This window comes from Argiope bruennichi, chromosome 9, assembly GCF_947563725.1.
Source record: "Argiope bruennichi chromosome 9, qqArgBrue1.1, whole genome shotgun sequence".
Classification (NCBI taxonomy): domain Eukaryota; kingdom Metazoa; phylum Arthropoda; class Arachnida; order Araneae; family Araneidae; genus Argiope; species Argiope bruennichi.
The window spans coordinates 37246656-37266192 of NC_079159.1; the positions used below are offsets into that span (position 1 = coordinate 37246656).

At 24.7% G+C, this 19537-nt stretch overlaps 1 protein-coding gene across 4 annotated transcripts in view; it reads right to left on the reverse strand.

Moving 5' to 3' along the window:
• The window catches only part of LOC129985141 (period circadian protein-like), a 33469-nt gene extending 22817 nt beyond the window's left edge, over positions 1-10652 (reverse strand). For 2 of the 4 annotated variants that reach the window (XM_056095063.1, XM_056095064.1), the window contains exons 1-7: positions 10392-10652; positions 5656-5795; positions 4647-4738; positions 3155-3241; positions 1970-2081; positions 1298-1340; positions 40-215 (exon numbers count right to left, since the gene is read on the reverse strand). In XM_056095063.1, the coding sequence (XP_055951038.1) occupies positions 40-215; positions 1298-1340; positions 1970-2081; positions 3155-3241; positions 4647-4738; positions 5656-5737 (592 nt within the window). In that variant the 5' untranslated portion in view covers positions 5738-5795; positions 10392-10652. Of the gene's footprint in view, positions 1-39; positions 216-1297; positions 1341-1969; positions 2082-3154; positions 3242-4646; positions 4739-5655; positions 5796-10107; positions 10129-10391 lie in introns of those variants that run through there. The other 2 variants (XM_056095061.1, XM_056095062.1) reach the window with 2 other exon arrangements.
• Between the last annotated feature and the right edge of the window lie 8885 nt (positions 10653-19537).

Here is a 19537-nt window from a genome sequence, read left to right on the forward strand (position 1 = left end):
GAATCTCCAACTTTTTAATTAATATATTAACAAACTAACCAGAATAGGCAGAGGACACAAGAGTTGCAGTTGCTTTCACACATAATGTGCCAGAAGGTTTTTCAACGCACATATCATCAACAATCAATTCATTGATGTGAAGAGTTATTTTGAAAGGCTTGTATTCTATTTTTCTATCAGAAACTGAATAACCTTGCTCCAAACCTTGGTAAAGCCTAGAAAATAATAAAAGTTTTAAAACAGAGCATAAAAAGAAAACAACTAAGCAAATACATCAAAAGTTATACAAAGATTAATAAAGAAATACTGAAATTAAGTGTATATAAACATTTTTGCTTCAACTTCAAATAATTATATTCATTAATAAGTAAAATAAAAGTATGCAAAATAGTATAAAAACACTTTAATGCTAATGAAATTAAGTGCAGCTGAAATATAGAATTTGAAATATTTTCATATACAACATGGAAGGGGCAAACAACTATTCGATAATTCCATTACAATAAAAATAATAAATTTTTTCATTATTTTTAAGCAACAGAAAAGAAACACTTCATTACCATAAAAAAGAACTTGCATGAAAAAGTTCTGTTTGAAAGCATCAAATAAAATCCAAAATCTTTATCATTACTTATCTCAAACATTACACAGCCGAATCAAATCATAAATGGAACATTAAAGACTAATTCATCGAAAAAGTAAATGGAAATTTCTTTTGAAATATCTATATACAACAGAATATATAAAACTATTATGTGAAAAACAGTTGTTAATAAAAAGATTTTCTTTTTAATACAAAGATTGGTTTAAATTTTAAGATTTTCTTATGGAAATGCCAAATTTGTTGACATCATTTTGATAACTTTTGAATAATTAATTGCAAAATTATCTTATCATAAATTTTTGTCAATGTTTAATTTCCTCTAATAAATCACTGAAGTCTTTTTTATTTCTTCTAATAAATCAATGAAATATTTTAGATTCCAGAAATAAAACAATATATACAATACCCAACAGAACTCCGATTTTTAATTATTTCTCTTAAAATTACACGTACCATATAGGATACAACAGTTTTTAGTTGTTATATAAACCACCTTTAGTTGTTATTAAAAAGCACTTAAGCTCAAAATATTGTTTTTTTTTTTTTTTTTTTTTACAATTATATACTTATTTATTTATCATTTTCATAATATTTAAAAAATATTTAAAAGTTGTAAGGAATGCAAAAATAGTGTGAATATTGGAGTAATAATTAACAATGTGCAGATTGATAAATACTGAAATATATATATACCTTAGTCTGCAGAAGAAGGTGTTAAGTACCAGATGAGAATCATCTAAAAAAAAAAATTTATGAGCAACACTGTAAATAAAAAAAAAAAAACAGCTAAAGTACACAAATTATAAGTCAATCATTTTCTTCTGTTTTTAAAAGAATCTTGAAAATTTTGATTTTATAACCAATTCTTAAATAATTTTTAGCCACAATTTGATTTAACTGCAATTTAGACATTTATATTTTTTCACATTTGTTTCATCCCATATCAAGATATCATAGAAAAAAATAGAATTCTAAAATCTATGTTTCATATTTTTTATAGGTTTAATTACAATATTAGCCGACTTTAAAACAGCATTTTTAACCTGAAGAATGTAAGAAGAATGTAACTCAGCATTTAATTTTGATTTTCAAATAAATAAATTACATAAATTTAATGTAATAGACCACTTCCATTATATTACCTATTCAAAGAACAAAAGTTTTTTTGTTTTTTTTTTCTTTTAATTTTTATCAATAATTAAAGAGGGATATTTCTCTTAGAATAAACTTAGAGTCATAAAAATGATAATACTTTACAATCTAATTTTTATAATTAATTTTATAACTATAAAAATTGCAAACTAAATACATATAAACTTATAAAATATTATATTGTTACAATCAATAAATCTAGTAAAATCATACCTCTTTTCCCTTGAATGAAGCAAGCATTGAGCCCTTGAGTCAAGTGATTTGCAAATGTGATATGGTCTTTATGGAACAGAAAATTCATAATACACTGCCCAACCAACATATCCTGAAAATTAAAAAAGGAATAACATAAAAAATGAATATTATAATTATTTATTAATTTATTTATTATTAACTAATTTAATAAAAATGCAGTTGTTTGTAAATTTGACTAATTAAACAGATTTAAAAAAACAGTGTGTAGTTTTAAAATATAATTATACTAAATATTAATTTAAAGTTAAATCAATTATAATTATACTAGATATTAACTTAAAGCTAAGTCAATTATTAAATACTTAAATAAGAAAGAAATTAAATTTAATATTTTTTTTATTAATTAATGAAGATCAAAGTAAATCTGCTCTGACCATTATGACAGACATTTCCACACAAAAAGCTGTTTAAAATAATAATATGACCCATAGGATATCTTATCAGAAATTTCATCTAGCACTATAGAATATAGACAATCAATTATCTTTTACAAATATTAAAAGTTTAAAAAAATGATTGCAGAAAACGTATCATTTATAATTATCAAATTTACAGCATAAATAGCTAATAAATTGCTTATTTAATGATATAGAAATCAGTGTACGAAAAATATCCATTTCGATATTTAATTCAGAAAAAATTAAAAAGAGAAATGGGGGGGGAGATTCCTATTCAAAAATAAAGTAGAAACAGCTTCTGTTATCATCAAGAGCTGTTCTTAATTATAATATTTTAATTATTATGATTTTCCGACATAAAAACTTTGTTAATGCAAAAAAAGCTTTTCAAAATACCCAATATTATCAATATATATATAAAACAAAAAAATAGCTAATGCATGAACAATGTGCAGAAAAAGATCATTTGTCAATAATTAATTTTTCATAACTGCTAATTAATTTAGTTAAAACACTCATATATTGATAAATGGAAAACAATTTAAACAATCAATGAACATTCAACATCAAACTTCTATTTTTAACAAATAAACTGCAAGATACTCTTGAAATTTCTTCAAAAAGATTACTTTAGAAAGAATAACTAATCAATATATATGTGTACTTGTTAAGAAAGTAAAATTATGGATATAAAAATAAAATATGTGCAATAAAAATAAAAAAAAATTACAAAATAGAATCTTACCTTTGGGTAACCCAAATGATAGGAAACGGCATCAGAAGTGTAGATGCAAGAGCCATCTCGCAAAGAGACAGCAAAACAAAAGCCATCCTAGAAAATATGATGTACTTTTTAAAAAAATATATTTAAAAGTTTCAAGACAAATATATTATTCTTAATAAAGGCATTCTTAAGTGCATTCATCACTTGAATACACTTAAGAAGTTACAATTACACTCAAGAAGTTTAAAATGTCAAATTTGAACAGCAAAGATTACAAATGAAAAACATTTTTTGTGTGATTTTATATAATAAAATCTTGCAATGTAATAGCATTTAAACTTTTTGATAATATATATTGAAGAAGAAAAGGTGCATAAATCTTTGTTAAAGATAAGATTACACATTTTGGAATCTATGGCTAACAACTCAAATGAAAATAATGCCTCTCAAAAATAACAATTAATATTCCATAGTTTCTACAGCTCTATTTACTAATTGGTTATTCAAAGAAATAAAAATATTTAAATGGAGCATGATACAGAATTATAACCTTCAGCTCAATTTATTTTGATTTTTAAAAAATTGAATGCATTAATTAAAAAATATGTATTAATCAAGATATGTTAATCATTTTTAAATAAAATATCGACAATAAGCCTTGAAATATTTAAATAAATAATTCTAATAAATGAGGATGTGAACATGGGAAATGTTTAATACAGCACATCTAATGAAGAATAAGATTCAACTGCAAAAAAATTCATAACCTCATGTTCATATATAAATATAAAAAATCCTTTAATTGGCATCATGAAAATGTCAATTTGATTAATTGTATTGAAAATTCTAAAGTTGAGGGGGGGGGGTATTATTTTTGTTTAAAAATATTGAAGAATCCAAGAAACATTATTAATGTTTCATTGATCCCAAAATTTATATATGCATACCAATCTTCACAGTGCAATTGGAGTCAAGATTAACAATTTAAGAAGTCCTTCATTATTGAACATATTTAGAAAAAAAATTAAATGAAGTACAATATTTAAGTATTCTTTAATTTTATTCATGAAATGAAAAATGTTAAAAATTGTACTGTAATTCACAACTAAAATAATTTTTTTTTTTCAGCAAGATTTGAAAATCTTTCCAATAACACAACATTTCATAAATTTTCAAATCACAATTTAAAATCTGCATTCACACAATTAATAATTTTTTAAAAATTACAAGAGAACTCAAAAAGGTTAATTTCATACCTCAATTATCAATCCTCAAAAAATTGTATTTGTACTTCATTAAATTATGATGCCTACACAATTAAATATAACTGCTCAGCCTAATTTCTGTAAATATTTGATATACAGAAAAATGTTTAATTGATGTACTTAATCTTATTATTTATCAATAAAATACATTAAATTATTAAAAATAAAAAAATTAAATGATATAAAAAATGTGTCTTTAGAGTAAGTTTTATCAATTACTATTATTAGTCGAATGAATAAATAAATACCTCTTTGGCAATAGTGATTTCATTTTCGAACTGCTTCAAAGATAAACCCTTGAAATGTTTAGTACGAACATCATCCCACAAAGAGCCTGATTCTAGATTCAAAATAAATGTTTTTAAAAATTTTTTAAACAACAAAAGAAATTTAAAAACCAATTTATTATTTTTTTTTAAAATGTAATGAAAATTAAGGGCACTAAAAATAATAATCAAGCACAATATTCAATACCTTACATAGAAATAAGCTTGTTAACTTTGCATATGATTAATTAAAAGGCAAAGAATAGCAATTTTTATAGCTACAGGATATAATTTTTTTAAATTCCTCTGCTTTTTAAAAAGCAAATGAATATTACTATATGCAGCGTAATAATTTCAGCTTTTCCTGGTAGATAAATAAATACTTTTTTCCAACTACACAATAATAAAAATTATATTAATCAGTTTTATAAAATACTAAATGGCATGATTTCACTATTTTATCATCAATATTTATCATTTTAAAATAAATTCAGTACAAATTTTTTAAACTATCTAATTGATAATTGTTTATTGAGAAGAGCATTCATTTAATTCAAAACATGCACATTATTAAAAAAAATCATTGGCATTATCAAGATAATTTCATATGCGAAAAAAATTATAGTGCTAACTGACATCAGAACAGTTAGTTATTAGTATACTGTTTGCAGTTAACTATTAATTATTTTAATTTAACACACATAAATTTTCATTATCTGCCTTAAAACAGAATATAAAAATCATATTTACCTGAATAAAAGCAAAAACGTGTATTTCATTCTGTTCATAAAAGCCAATTATTACCAAAACAGTAATTTAAATTACTTGTCAAAATTGCAATCTTTCTAATAGCTATTAATCAGTGTGATAACTAAAATTCTACATAAATTTAACTGATAAAACTGACATATGATAAAAGTCTTATCTTTTTCATATAAAATGAGTTAAATTTAATTAATTTTAAAAAGGTTTTTCAAAAAGTTGAACATACCACTCAAGCTATTGATGCAGGTCAAAATAGGAGAGATTTGGGTCAAGTTACTCCCATCTTCCAAGTTAACAAAAGATTTCATGTCCAATGAACGGGCATTTACTTCATCTTCTTTGGATGAATCCTGGTTTAAAGATGAACTAATGAAAAGAAAGAAAAATGTTAATACAAACTTTGTAATACTTAACACATACTTGTTATTTATAATTTTCTGTGTCAAAAACGTAACTGCCCTCCCCCTCCAAATATTCTATACATTAAATTCAGAACTTCTAAAACATGATCCAGTAATTATAAACACCAATTAGATGGCTTATGATATTTTGTAATAAACCTCTGAAGATTTTTAATGACTTAAAACATATCATTTCTTAAGTGAGCCTTTAATCTCAAATCTCCTTAAATTGACAAGCTTCCAGTCAAATTTAAAATACATAACATTCTGTAAGCTGCAAATAACATTAACTATTAATTTGCATCTTTCCCTATGCATTCATTTATTTAATTAAAAAATATTTTTAAAAATAAAAACATGTGCTACAATATTAAAAATATTAATTAAATCCTATTCAGAACTAAATTTTTACAGCCACTTACATTTTCTAAGCCCTTTTTAAACTAAACTCAAACTCTTACTGAGCAAATATCTTTCTTCAATAAAAATTGTCTTCTTTTTCTAAATCATGTAAAAATATAAACTCAGTTTTAATTCAAAGCAAGGTGCTTATGCATTTCATCACCAAAGATGTTATGTTTATTACAACCAGTAATTAAACCCCAAAGAGCAGACTAAACCAAACTAAAATTAAACCCAAAGTTTGCTAAGTAAGTAATGATTTGAAGAACCAAGCAATAGTGCTAAAGCTCTACTTTGTTTTCCTGAATCTAATCTGTAATACAATTTGACAAAATTTTATTCTTTTAATTAATAAATCATTTAATTAATAGGCAATTAATGAAATTTTATATTGAAGAGAGAAAATATTAATACATAACAAAAACAATACATATGTATTTTGTTAAAAATGAATATCCTTTTAAGAATTTTTTTTTTTTTCACCTATCATTTGTTGTTTAGATTTCTTCTCCCTCCTAACCTATTTTTATTGGTTCTTTAAAAACTCTTTCTTTATTGCCTGCCATTGTTCAACAGACAGCAGAACCTTTTTTCCCCCTCCAACAAATGAAAAAAATAAAACTAAAGAAAAAGATTCACAAAAAGGAGCAAGGTAATTGAATATCTAATTTTTTATTAAATACCATAGAATCTAATTAAATTTTATTTTATATTGCTAAGCAACTCCCATAAAGAAAATAATTGTATTCCAAGATGGGTGACAATATGAAATAGATAAATACACTACTAAATGTAAATTCACATAAATTTCAAAGTGTCATATAAATTAGGTTCATTGATATAAAATTAACAGTTTAAAAGAAAGAATCAGAAAGCATGGTAGTTGCATTTCATAGATAAAAACGAAATCAAATAAAAAAAACTTGCAAAGCACAAATCTAAAAAAAATGTGAAGAATTAGCTTCAAATTTTGTTATCTATCTGCATTTAATAAATGATTTTAATAATATATAGTATTTTAATGTCAAATAAATAAAAAAAGTCAAATTAAAAATTGCGGGAAAAAATATATCTTTTCCAAAGTTTTAATAATGCTGACATAGATTAAATAAATATAAAGAGAAAGAAAGATTCTATAAATGTATAATTTTTTTCTTGGTTTTAATAGATAATAAGAGTTTGTAAATAGACTTCGTTGCTAAAATTTTCATTTACATTTCTTTTGTGTCTCATTATAAAGAAATGTTAAAGCATGTATCATGAAATTTGAAGTCTATGTTTCATCTAAACTTTTTATTTCATGTAAATCATCATTTATAGTTTACATTAAGTTCTATTATATATTTCTGCATAACTATCATTATTATTTGCTTTCAATTTTTGTTTATATATTATACATATATAAAGTGATACATCTTTCTAATAACATATCTTGAAGATTTATCTTTCTTCTTATTTTTTGTTAGAGAGAAATACTTAAAAGAAAATACTGAATTTCTAAGGGGGGGGGGAGAATTTACTCTGCCAAAGTTCATTGGTTGACAAAAAATATACCAAAATGTGTAACAAAAAACAATTTAAAGGCTAGCTAAGATTATAAATTAAAGAGAAAACTAGTAAGTAAATAACATTTGAGACAAAATTCTCTTTGGATATTTGAACATACATAATAGTATAGGAGGCATTAATTGTCAGAATCAAGTGCTAATATTTCTCCTTGTTTAGAAAAATATGTAAAGTGACAGATTTTTAAAAATAAATGACTTTTTATAATGTATATGTATAAATTCAATTGATATCATTAATTGGCAAAGAAAAATAAATTAAAGCTTCCCAATTTTCTCTATCACTTTAAATAATAAGTAAAAAGCTAAATTTGTTAATAATTTAAAAACAATAAGTTTATTTAAGAACTAAATACATATTGCTTAAAAGATCATTATCATTCCATTTTCTAACATAAATAGGAAAATAAATTAACTGAAAAAAAGATTTATTAATTTAAAATAACCATATTTATCTTTTTTTTAAAATAGCTTAAATACTGTACAAGTATACTTTGAATTTAAACATATGTTAATAAATTAAAGAAACTTTTACTGTAATCACACAGGGCAAAAATGTAAATTCAGCAAGAAAATAAAACTTTATATACAAAACATAAAATTTCCCCATTTTGTTCACAAATCCTATCCAGTCTATCATGAAGGGAGAAAAAAGAAAAAGAGGAAATAAATTATTAATTCCTCCTAATATATTTATTTTTGCCTTAATAGTAAGATAAGGAGTCAAATATTATGTTGTTATAATATGCAACACAAACAATTGAAATAATATTGTTGAAACCTTTAAAAAACCTGGCAACAACAATAAATAAAATTAAAAAAAAACATTGGCACAAAGTTAACTTCAAAATGAAAGATTCTTATAGTAATTTTTTCTTTTTTTTTTTTAACCATCTTAAAATGTAAAGCGTAATTTATCTTTCGCTAGAATTCAGCTTATGAGCAAACTATAAAAAAAAGTTAATTTTAACAAGCTCTTAATATTCACAGGGATTAATATCTATGAGAAGAAAAATTCCTACTACTATTAAAAAAATAAAAAAATTTAATTTAAAAAATCCATGAGATAATAAAGAGAATATTATCACAAAATATTGATTGAACTCGATATGACTAAGAGAGGTGGAGCAAAAATTAACAAAGTATGGTAAAAAATAACCAAGATTTTAAAAGAACATCCATTCATTACTTAAGATGTATGAAGAGTAAATTAGAGCAAGAAAATTTAAAATAATACACAATAGCAATATTTTGAAAAATTAAAATAATCTAAAATTTAAGAAACTTAATGCATTTTAAATTTATAAATTAGATCTCAATTTATGTCTTAATCTATAATTAATACTTTGCATCATAGCAAACTTTCTAAAAGAAATGGATTTATAATTTTTTTTAAAACTGCCAAAGAATAACATATTACTATAAAATATACCCTGTGAGCCATACCTTTCACATATAAACAAAATAAACAATACAGAAATAAAACATGCATCAAATAAGTAACAATAAAACAATTCCAAAGTTATATAAAGCACTAATATTATTTGCCTCTCATAGATTAATATAAAAAAAAAACAGTTATATAAACAGCTTAAACGAATCAATAAATTAAACTAGATATTGAATTTCGTCACATATGATTATTTTAATATAAAATCAGATTTAAATATAACAAAAAGAAAATATAACAAAAGTTTTTCAGAAAAACATGTTGCTTCACATAATTAAATCTTCTAATCAAATTTAAAATATAAACTTGCAATAGCAACTTAGGATTCTATAATATGTTAACAAACGGACTAAAGTTTTGAAAATGTTTTTTATTTTATTATATTTTTTTCCGTTTATGTGGGAAACTAAATTTTGTTTGCATTCTAATTATTATTCTAGATTCCGAAAAAAATGTCAGCATAAAAAAAAAGCAATGTGATATACGATTCCTGCATATATTCCTAAAGACATGTCAATATTTTAATATTTTGTTATGTGTATTTATTAATTAAGACAAATATCCCTTGGAAGTGCATTTGCGATAAGAAATAGGTCAATAATTGCTTCATACACTAATAAAATTATTGTTGCATAAAACGCTGCTGGGAATCAACAGAATGGCACGTTATCATTCACCTTGGATTTTATACATAAAAAACCGAACAGAACATTAAAGGGACATGCACGTTGCATTCTCTCATTATCTGAAACATTGCGGAACATATTTCAACAAACACTATTTAACGTTATACGTTTAAAAAATCGCTTTAGAAATGTGATAACATCCAAATTAAAAATATATTGATTTCAAATAAGTACCTGCGTTATTGGGATAAATAATTTCAAGATAATACCGGAATCTCAATCAAAATCATACCCTGGGAATCTACAAGTGGATGCCAAGATTTGGCGCGATTTCGCTCAAAATGAACTATCCGAAAACTTAACAGAAAAGTACTATTTTTTTTTTTTTTTTTAAATCTAAACAGATGAAACTATGAAACGCAATTGAAGTATAAAAGTATATGATTTAATCTCAAAAAACATTAACAATATTTCAAAAAAGTTCACATACAAATATTTTTTAATATAAATAAAATTACCTTAGTATCCTTTTAATTCAGAATATAATCCAATTGATTCTTCAAACACACAGAAAAAGTTACAAATCACCAAATTGTTTATTCTCGAAATCAAATTTAAATTGTTTAGGAGAATAAAATTACGTCTAACACAGCCGAAATTTTCAATAGTAACAGAAACGATGTCGCAATTCAATGTACTGACCAGGTCGTCTACGTTGTTAGCAGGAAGGTAGGATTATTGGTTGTAACAAGGCACGTGTGAAGTGCGTCATTCGTCAAGAAGTTCCCATTTAATAAAGACATTGAAAAGTCACAAATCCAATTGAATGAGCTTAGAGAATGTAACTACTTTTCAGAATTAAACTACTGGGAAACAAATAAAACGAAATTGTTTATGTCAAAATGCATGTTATTTTTCTGCCCTCTTTTAAGGTCTTTAACTTCTGAAATATTAGTGGTGACATCTAGTTTTCATTCTAGGAACTAAAACAACGTGTAATGTTAAAACTCTATCAGTTTAAGTCTACATCGATTTACATCAAATTATGATCATGAAAAAAATTAATTTAAATAATACTTAATAAAAAATGAGTAGATAAATATGAAGGCTCAAATAAAAACAAATATTGGAAGATTATCCATTTTATATATAGAAATTTTGTAACAGCTTTCAAAATTCTAGTTTTATTTATATACTTTTTTTCACAGTCCTTTTAAAAAATTTTTACGCAAATTTTTTTGTACAAATAAATAAATTGTTACAATTTTTTAATTGAAAATCAAGTGCATATTTATCTTAACATAAATCTTAATATCTGTGTCAAGATAAAGGCGCAGACTTCCTATTAAGCAGTTCGTAAACCATTATGAAAAGAAAAGAAAACCTCTGTCTCTGAAGTTAATCCCAGTTCGAAATCTTCTGTTTACAATAAGTAAGCTTGAAACATAACACTGCTTTGCTCTCAAAACTGTTATAGGCCGGAAGTAAAATACATCAGGATTTATACAGCGTAGACATCAAGTAAAAGCAGTTTTTATTTGATAAAACTCGAATGTGGGCATTATCCTAATCATTTTTCGAAATAATATTTATTACCCGACATAAACTGAATATGCATCGGGCTTAGGATAATATCCTTTGCATCAGTAGTTAAAAAGCTGCATCCTGGCCTGCAAAATAGAATATTATGGAGAAAGCCTACTCCATAATACCGATATTATGGGTAGGCAATTCGAGATCTCTCTAAAAATACTGAAGGATACTCGGAGATACAAGTGCTGAAACTTTTGATGCGTTCATATGGCTGCGGTACTTCTTTTAGATGATATTAAAGCAAATAAAATAAAATACTCTGATATATAAGAATTCATTAACAATCAAAACAATTAAAGAACGTTCAAAGCTGCCCTTTTATTTTATAGAATTTGCAATAAATTAATGTGACTTTCATCAATTGAATTTCAATTAAAGTAATTTTTTCGGCATTGTAACAAAATTATAGAGATGTTTAGAAATAAGAGAAATAATTTATTGCAATCAGGTATTTATTTAGCAATGACAGAATTCTACGAATTTAGCTCTTGGCCCATTTGCAATATTCTGAGAATGAAATACGTTTGTTGAATTAAAAAGATATTAAAGAAGCTGAATCAGACTAAATAAATCTTCTCCAGTCTGATATTTTATAAACGCCACAACAAAATTTCTTTCTCAAAATAGTCAGATAAACAACGAAGCAGGTGAATGTCAAGGATACATTTTAAGAAAAGGAGAGATGAAAGACAATAACAGGAAAGATCGCTTTATCTCCAAATGTAATAATAAAAAAGACACATATTTAAAATAAATGGAACTTTTTGGCTAGCTTCGAATCTTTTCATCTCATTGTTAAAGGGTTCGTATTCAGACAATAAGACTAATTTTAGGTCAGTGTTTATATTAAGGAAATAATATATTAATAAAAACACTTTTTGTTGAATTTTTCATAAAAAAGCATTTTTAACTATTATTAAATAACAAAATAAATAGAATTTATAATGTCTGTGATGTTTTATTATTTTTATACAATAAGAAAAAAAATATAGTAATTTTTTTTCACGTCATGCTTTCTCAAATGCAATGATTAGCTATATTACACAGTAATTTTTCAATATCAGTTGTTAAAGAGAATATGTTTTCAAAAATGCTATCACTCTTTTTTCAATATCAATAATATAAATGTTTTTTTTTTTTTTTTTGTCTGTCTGTTGGTTTGCTTGTTTTTCACTATTATTTAAAATCTCCCAGAAAGATTCTTTTTATCAGTTTGTTTCTTTTTTCTAAGTAGGATTGGAATGGATTTCACTTGAATAAAATTTTAATAAATTAAATCTACATGTTTCACCAAATAGATAACTGACATTCATTTGCATATCCATTCTTTTTTTTTTTTTTTTTTTTTTTACATTTGGGATTTTGATTGTAACAAATAAATCATTACAGGTTATTTTCTTTCCAATAGAGACTAAACGACCGGGAGCAAAGTAGGATAGACATGTCGTAGGCATTATTTTTAGGGGTCGAAAAATTAATAGCAAGCTCCAGGTACTATTTGCCTTAACTAAATCATTAAAGAGGCTACAGATGATCGTATCATTTATGATTTGGGTACTATATATTTTTGCAACTCCATTGTTTTCATAATCACGGTTCCAAAATGATTATGTTATAAAGAAACGAAAATTACAATTTTAAAATTAAAATGCAGAGCTTTTCACCAAAACTAAGATTAAAGAAATTGTTTTCTTTGGAATCTAGGAACACAATTTATGCTAAAACAATTTGTTGCATCGTTTCAAATTTAGTCTTTGCTCATTAAGTGGTTATTACCGATTTTTCCTTCATGAATGTGGAAAGAATAAATTTAGAAATTTAATAAAGAAATATCTGTTTAGTTAAAATGAAAAATAAATATTTCAATACACTGCACTAAATGAGCTCGAATTTTAAATCAGAAATTTTAAGATAAATTTTCAAATCAAAAATAGCTTTGTTCCATTTTTTCAAAATTTTAGATAAAAAGTTATAAGTTAAACTAAGATGAAAATATAGAGTCAATTTATTCAAGATATATGCATATTACATTAACTCAAATATGTACTACAACTGAGGAAAATTCAAGAAACCACAATAAATGTTTGATTATAAAATATCCCTATTGTTTAGACTCTTTTTACTTTCAAATATCCCAAATGGTTTTGTAATTTTAAATGAAAAATATTTTCTGAAATCTACGAAAATCAGCCCTCAATTTTCCTTTCCTGCCTGAAATTTGTAGAAATATATTTATCTAAATTCTTTGCACGCAACTTTTGTAATAATAATGTTTCCACATTATGTTCATTTTATGACGTACATCAAAAACTTAAGGGAAAAAATGTTCACGAAAAATAAAAACGTTTCACAACAATCTCACCAATATCATATAATTTTTGGAAAATAAAGTAATTTTATATGAATAAAATCCTCCCCTTTCCCTTCCCTCCCGATTCTTCAAAATCATTTTGAAATATTGAGGTTCCACTAAATTATTACATTCTAAAAAAAATTTATAACAAGCTTTACAACAAACATTAATGTTTCAGCCCTGATCATCTTATCTGCATCAATACTCATTATATAAATGCTCGTTTTAAATACTGAGAGAAGTTGAAAATATTTCTTTTCCCTTTTCTTTCAGGCAATATTTTTGAGATATTTGCAAGATAAAGTAAAAATGCTGTAAAATTTTATAGCAGTCTTTTTCCTTTTAGAATTCCATTTTTCTAAATTACTTCAGAATTTTTCACTTGTTTAAAAAGAAAATCTGTTCTTCGCTGCGATTTGACACATCGCATATATTTGAAACTCATATACAAGTTAAAAAACTGCGTTTTGATTCGTCCAGGATGATATATTTCCGATTTAAAATTTTTCCAACAAGATATGTCAAATTTAGTTTTCTTTTTAGGTGACTTCGATTTGATAGTTTATTATTTATAATTATCCTAATACTTTAAGCTACTTAGTAAAATAATTCTGGACTTGGAATAAAAAGCCCTTCTTCCCTTGATTATTATTTGATCGACAATAATATATATAAATAAAAATTGTTAATAAAATATTATTTTAGATATTGCCTACAATTTCCATTATTTCCAATATAAGGAAAGAGAAAATGCCATTTTTATAATCTTTAAACCATACTATTTGTTTTATTTAATAAAACTGATAACTTTAAAATTTGTTTTCTAAGTTAATGTTAATTCCTGTAGATAATTTCCTGTAAATTCCTGTAGTTCTGAATTCCTGTAGATTCCTGAAATATTTTTCCTGTACTTGTTTTAAAATTATTATTGTTACAGAGAATTTTATATTATTTTTTTTCTAATTCATCTCTTAATTTATTTATTTAAATGAAATTTGGTGACTGTTTAAGATACACTTTTCTTCAAGAAGATTTTCTTTTTTCTAAGATTCCATTTATTTTTCCAAGTCAACCTTTTATTTCGGATTTATATCATAGGATATCTATTTAATGCTTTTGAAATTTATAAACAATGCTGCTGCTTTAAATATATTTTTAGCGGCAAAATGTATTCAGTTTTGAATAAAATTGTAGCTAAAAGATCTCGTTCTCATTTAAGAAACGAGTTATTTACTGCCATTTCGTCCCAGAAGAAAAACCTGAGGACATTCACCGTCAACATACGAATTAAAAAAAAGTAGAATATTAGTGAAATCATGAATCCCAATCTGCTTGTAAAAAGAACTTAATGAATAGATTAAATCAACACGAAAGCAAAATATAAAAATGTTATGCAACGATAACTGTATTTAAGCTTAATTATGTTTAAGATAAGGTAGATTTAATTTTAGCAAAACTAACTTCAAAATTACTTTGGTATGCCTTGGAGTTTTTGATTGTTAATATCTGAAAATAATTTGCAAAATTGTTTCTATTTCTCTATGAAAAATGAATCTAAGAAAATGGTAGTTAAAAATAAAATTTTTATTTACAAATTAATATTTTTTTATTTGAAAACGTTAACACGAATTTAAGGTTAAAATGATACATAAGTTTAAAAGTTTAAGAATGAAAAAATTTTAAACTGCCATTTAGAAATTACATTTTTTTTAAATCAAATTTGAAAAGATGAAGAAAATGAGTTAAATTTATGCAATGATTATCATAATTATGATCATTTTTGCATCACTTACGTTTATTGGTAAAAAATAAATTGTACAGAGAGCATTTATTGTACATTTTAAAACGATTAATTTCCTAAAGAAAGTTTTAATATTATAATTAGAAATCTTCTAAGAACTCTAACTATAACACAAACCTTTAGAAAACACATTCATCATTTAGACATCATTCAGCCTAAAAACATTATCAAGCTAAAAAATTTTCCAGAAGAACAAATCCCAAAATCAGATTTCTGGAATTTCAATGGTCTCATGATAGAAACTTATTCATGTAAATCGTTGCTTGTTGTATTGTTTTCCATCATGGATTTGACTTTTAGATTTCTTCTCTAGATTAGATAAAATTTCTTTTGCTATATTTTGCCTCCTGATTATTTTCTTTGCTTCAGAAGAGAACAAGATTTTCCTTTTTCTATTTCAAAATTACAAGATACTGAATGAAAAGAAAATGTAGAACTCTCAAACGTATCTGCGCTTCAAGTTATAAGTCAAGGACAGAATATGCTCCAGTTTACTGCTGAAAAATTTCAGCAGTAATTCGTTTGGAGTAATTTCTTTTACCGATATTCGAGAACTAATCATTTTAATGGATACCGCATATATAGATTCGAACTGGAATGAATTATATGTACTATTTTCACAAAACAATAAAATATCAATTTTCATTTATGATAAATGTGAGAATTGACATGATACAAAAAGTATGCATTCTATTATGTACTAAATGAATTCTGTTACTATAAATTTCGATACTTCAGCAAATGGCTAATTCGATACTGAAATACAACAGACTCTCTCTAATCCGAAACATATGGATCCAGCTACTGTAGATTATAGAGATTGCTCGGACTAGACAAAATCATTTAGACATTACGGAATTATGCAAAAATACATTTTTCAACGTATGGCGAACGAACTAACAATAAGGAGGAATTTATGTTAAGATGGTAAGTAGGAGCAAGTTAAACAAACAAATCATGCAGTGAAAGTGGAACAGAAAAGAATGACTCATCGCCAAACAATATGTTCTAAAAGATGTGTATGACTAGCGGGAGTATCGGATTAGGAATTCCGACTACTTGTCTTTGATACAGAAATATAAAATGAAATACCTGTTAAAAAAAAAATGCGCAAATGAGAGAGATAAAATATTTGTCTAGGCAATATGCACTATTTTGCAAGTTGACTTGAAATAATTCATTTATTTTCACCAAGGATTAAAATAACATTTTAAAAGAAATATATAACGAATTAATTATGAATAAAAAGATAGAATAATATTAGTACATTACTGAAAGCTGTAATAGAAAGCAAAAACGATCAAAAATATTTTCTTACGATCTTAAATGAAAAAATATTTATTATATATATTCATTTCTGAAATACAGTTAACTTACCCAATTCTAGAATTTTCTTTAAAATGGTGATATATTAAAGATTTTAAAGGAACAAGCGTTTTATAATGGATTTTGAATATAAATGCAGGAATATGCATAAAGTTATAAATTCCGATTTATCTTTCAGTTCAGCGAAATACAAGTTGATTATAGTTTCAAATTAATAAATTTTCAATTTATTTCCTTACAAAATAGAATAATTATTTTCTAAAATCAATGAAAAAAAAGATTTATCTATTTTTGCATTAACGTAGAAATAAATAAAACAGTTCCGCTGCAAACGAACTTTTTTAGAATACCTATACGAAATAATAATTGTTAACTAGTTTATAAAAAGTCGTTTGCGATAGAATTTAAAAACATTTATTGCCAACTATGCAAAAAAAAAAATCTTTTAAATTTATAATCAGTTTTTTTTATTTTTTACTATAAATAATAAAATTCATAGGAAAAAAATTGATTATAAAATTTTATAAAATTTTGGTAATGGTTATAATTTTGATACAAAATCTAAAATTTTTTAGATGAACGAATTTTTTAGATGAAGATGCCAAAAAATCGTCAACAATATTATTGACAAAATTACTCAAATATTATAATATGCATGCAAATAATATTATAGTATAAAACGGAGTCATTAAATAAGATTTATATCATAATTATGCTATAACACTTTAAAAAATGTACTTCTTGCGAAATGAGAACAAGCTAAACCAAACCGCTAAAGTCAAATACTACAACTCTTATGAAAATTAAATAAGTTGAAATTACAGCTCAGCAATTATGAGAAACTAAAAAGAAATGTAAACATAGAATGGTGATTGTCAAGGTTATTTTTGTTTGGTTATCGTATCCAATTATTAAAGTTTAATTCTTCTTCAGTTTAATTCAAAAGATTTGAAAAAACGGAGGAATTTTAATTTCAAAAATGTGACTATTCATTTGTACTTTAAAAATGAAATTAAAAAGGAAGTATTTTCAGGAAGCAAGCTTAAATATTACCTTAGTTAGCTTTAAAAATACTATAGTTAAAATTAAAATGTTTTTCAATGAAACAGCAAAGGAATAGGAGGTGGAAAAATATAAATTTCGAGTATTTTACTACTTTTAATGTCATTTTTTAAGAATAAAAAGCTGTTGAATGTAATGTTTTAAAATAATTAAAAATTATTTTTCTATGGTGAGAAAACGATAAATCTCTCTGTTCCATAGACTAATGTAATGTTATACCTCTGGCCTTGAGTACAATTTCTCGCCTCCCTTTTAATGCCTTGAAATGCTTTGTAAGATGGAAGGCGAATGTTAACAGTTATCGCATTAAAAGAGAATCAACGTGTAGAGTTGTCACGTTCTTTATATAAAATGAGTCAACAACTTTAAAATAATACGAAGCGAAAGGAATCAATGCGAAAGGAAGGTGAGAAAATTTAATAAAAAAGTTTATTTTATTAAAATAAATTTTGGCATTAATAATTTAGAAAAATTATAAATATTCACAGCGACATTTAATTAATTTTAAAGTTTTTAAATTCTTTCTTATGACGTCAGAAATAAAAACGTCTATTATAAAAACATGATTTCCAATTTAGTGAAAAATGATTTCCAAACTTGTAACATGATTTCCAAATCAGTGAGAAACCTTGCAAAATATAAATGCTGAAAAAAATATATTCTTAACTATTTGAATAATGTTTCCATTGTACCATAGTAGATATTAGATCAATAAGAATTATAATCTTCATAAATAATTGCAAATATTAAATTTTTTTTATTATTATTTAGCGGCAAGTTGATCAGGAACATTGAACGTTTTAATTTCTCGACCGAATTTCTGTTCCTTCATGGTTATCATTATAATAATTAATAAACAAAAACAAGGCTTTTATCGAAATTTTTAACATCATTATTGTCGAAATTGTAGGTAAAGTATGGTTCGACTTCATATATCTTTAGTTATGCATTTAAAAGGATAATGCTTCACACTAATGTAACCTTCTAAATTTTCAGCTAATCTTGTATTTACGAAAGACATGCATCATTGAAAAATTAAATTTACTTGTGCAGTTAATTAAAATTACACAGCTGACATTTCAATTTTACAATGACATTTCCGACATTGTAAAGAGCGAATAGCTCCACAAACTAATGCTTTGTAAAGTACTGCGAAAATTATCAGATAATTTTCCCGGAACATAGATTGAGATCTTCAGAATATCTAGCTGAGCGTAACTTTTTAAAATCAAAACATTGTTGCTTTTAATGTACGCGTCTCTGACAATTCTATCTCATATTATTTTTTAATTACAAATCCTCCGCGTAGTATTACAAAACATATAGGATCTCTGTCCACTCGTATATTCTCTTTTCTAAGTAGAATGAAATCCTTTCCTTTGGGCGAAAACGAAATTTACTATAAGAACAAATTAAAAAAAAAAACATTGCATAGCAAACAAAACTTAAAAACAACTTATTCTTCAATATGTCAGCGTTCACAAAACTTGTTTCTGTCCTGATACTACTTATCTCATTTCTGCTCGATG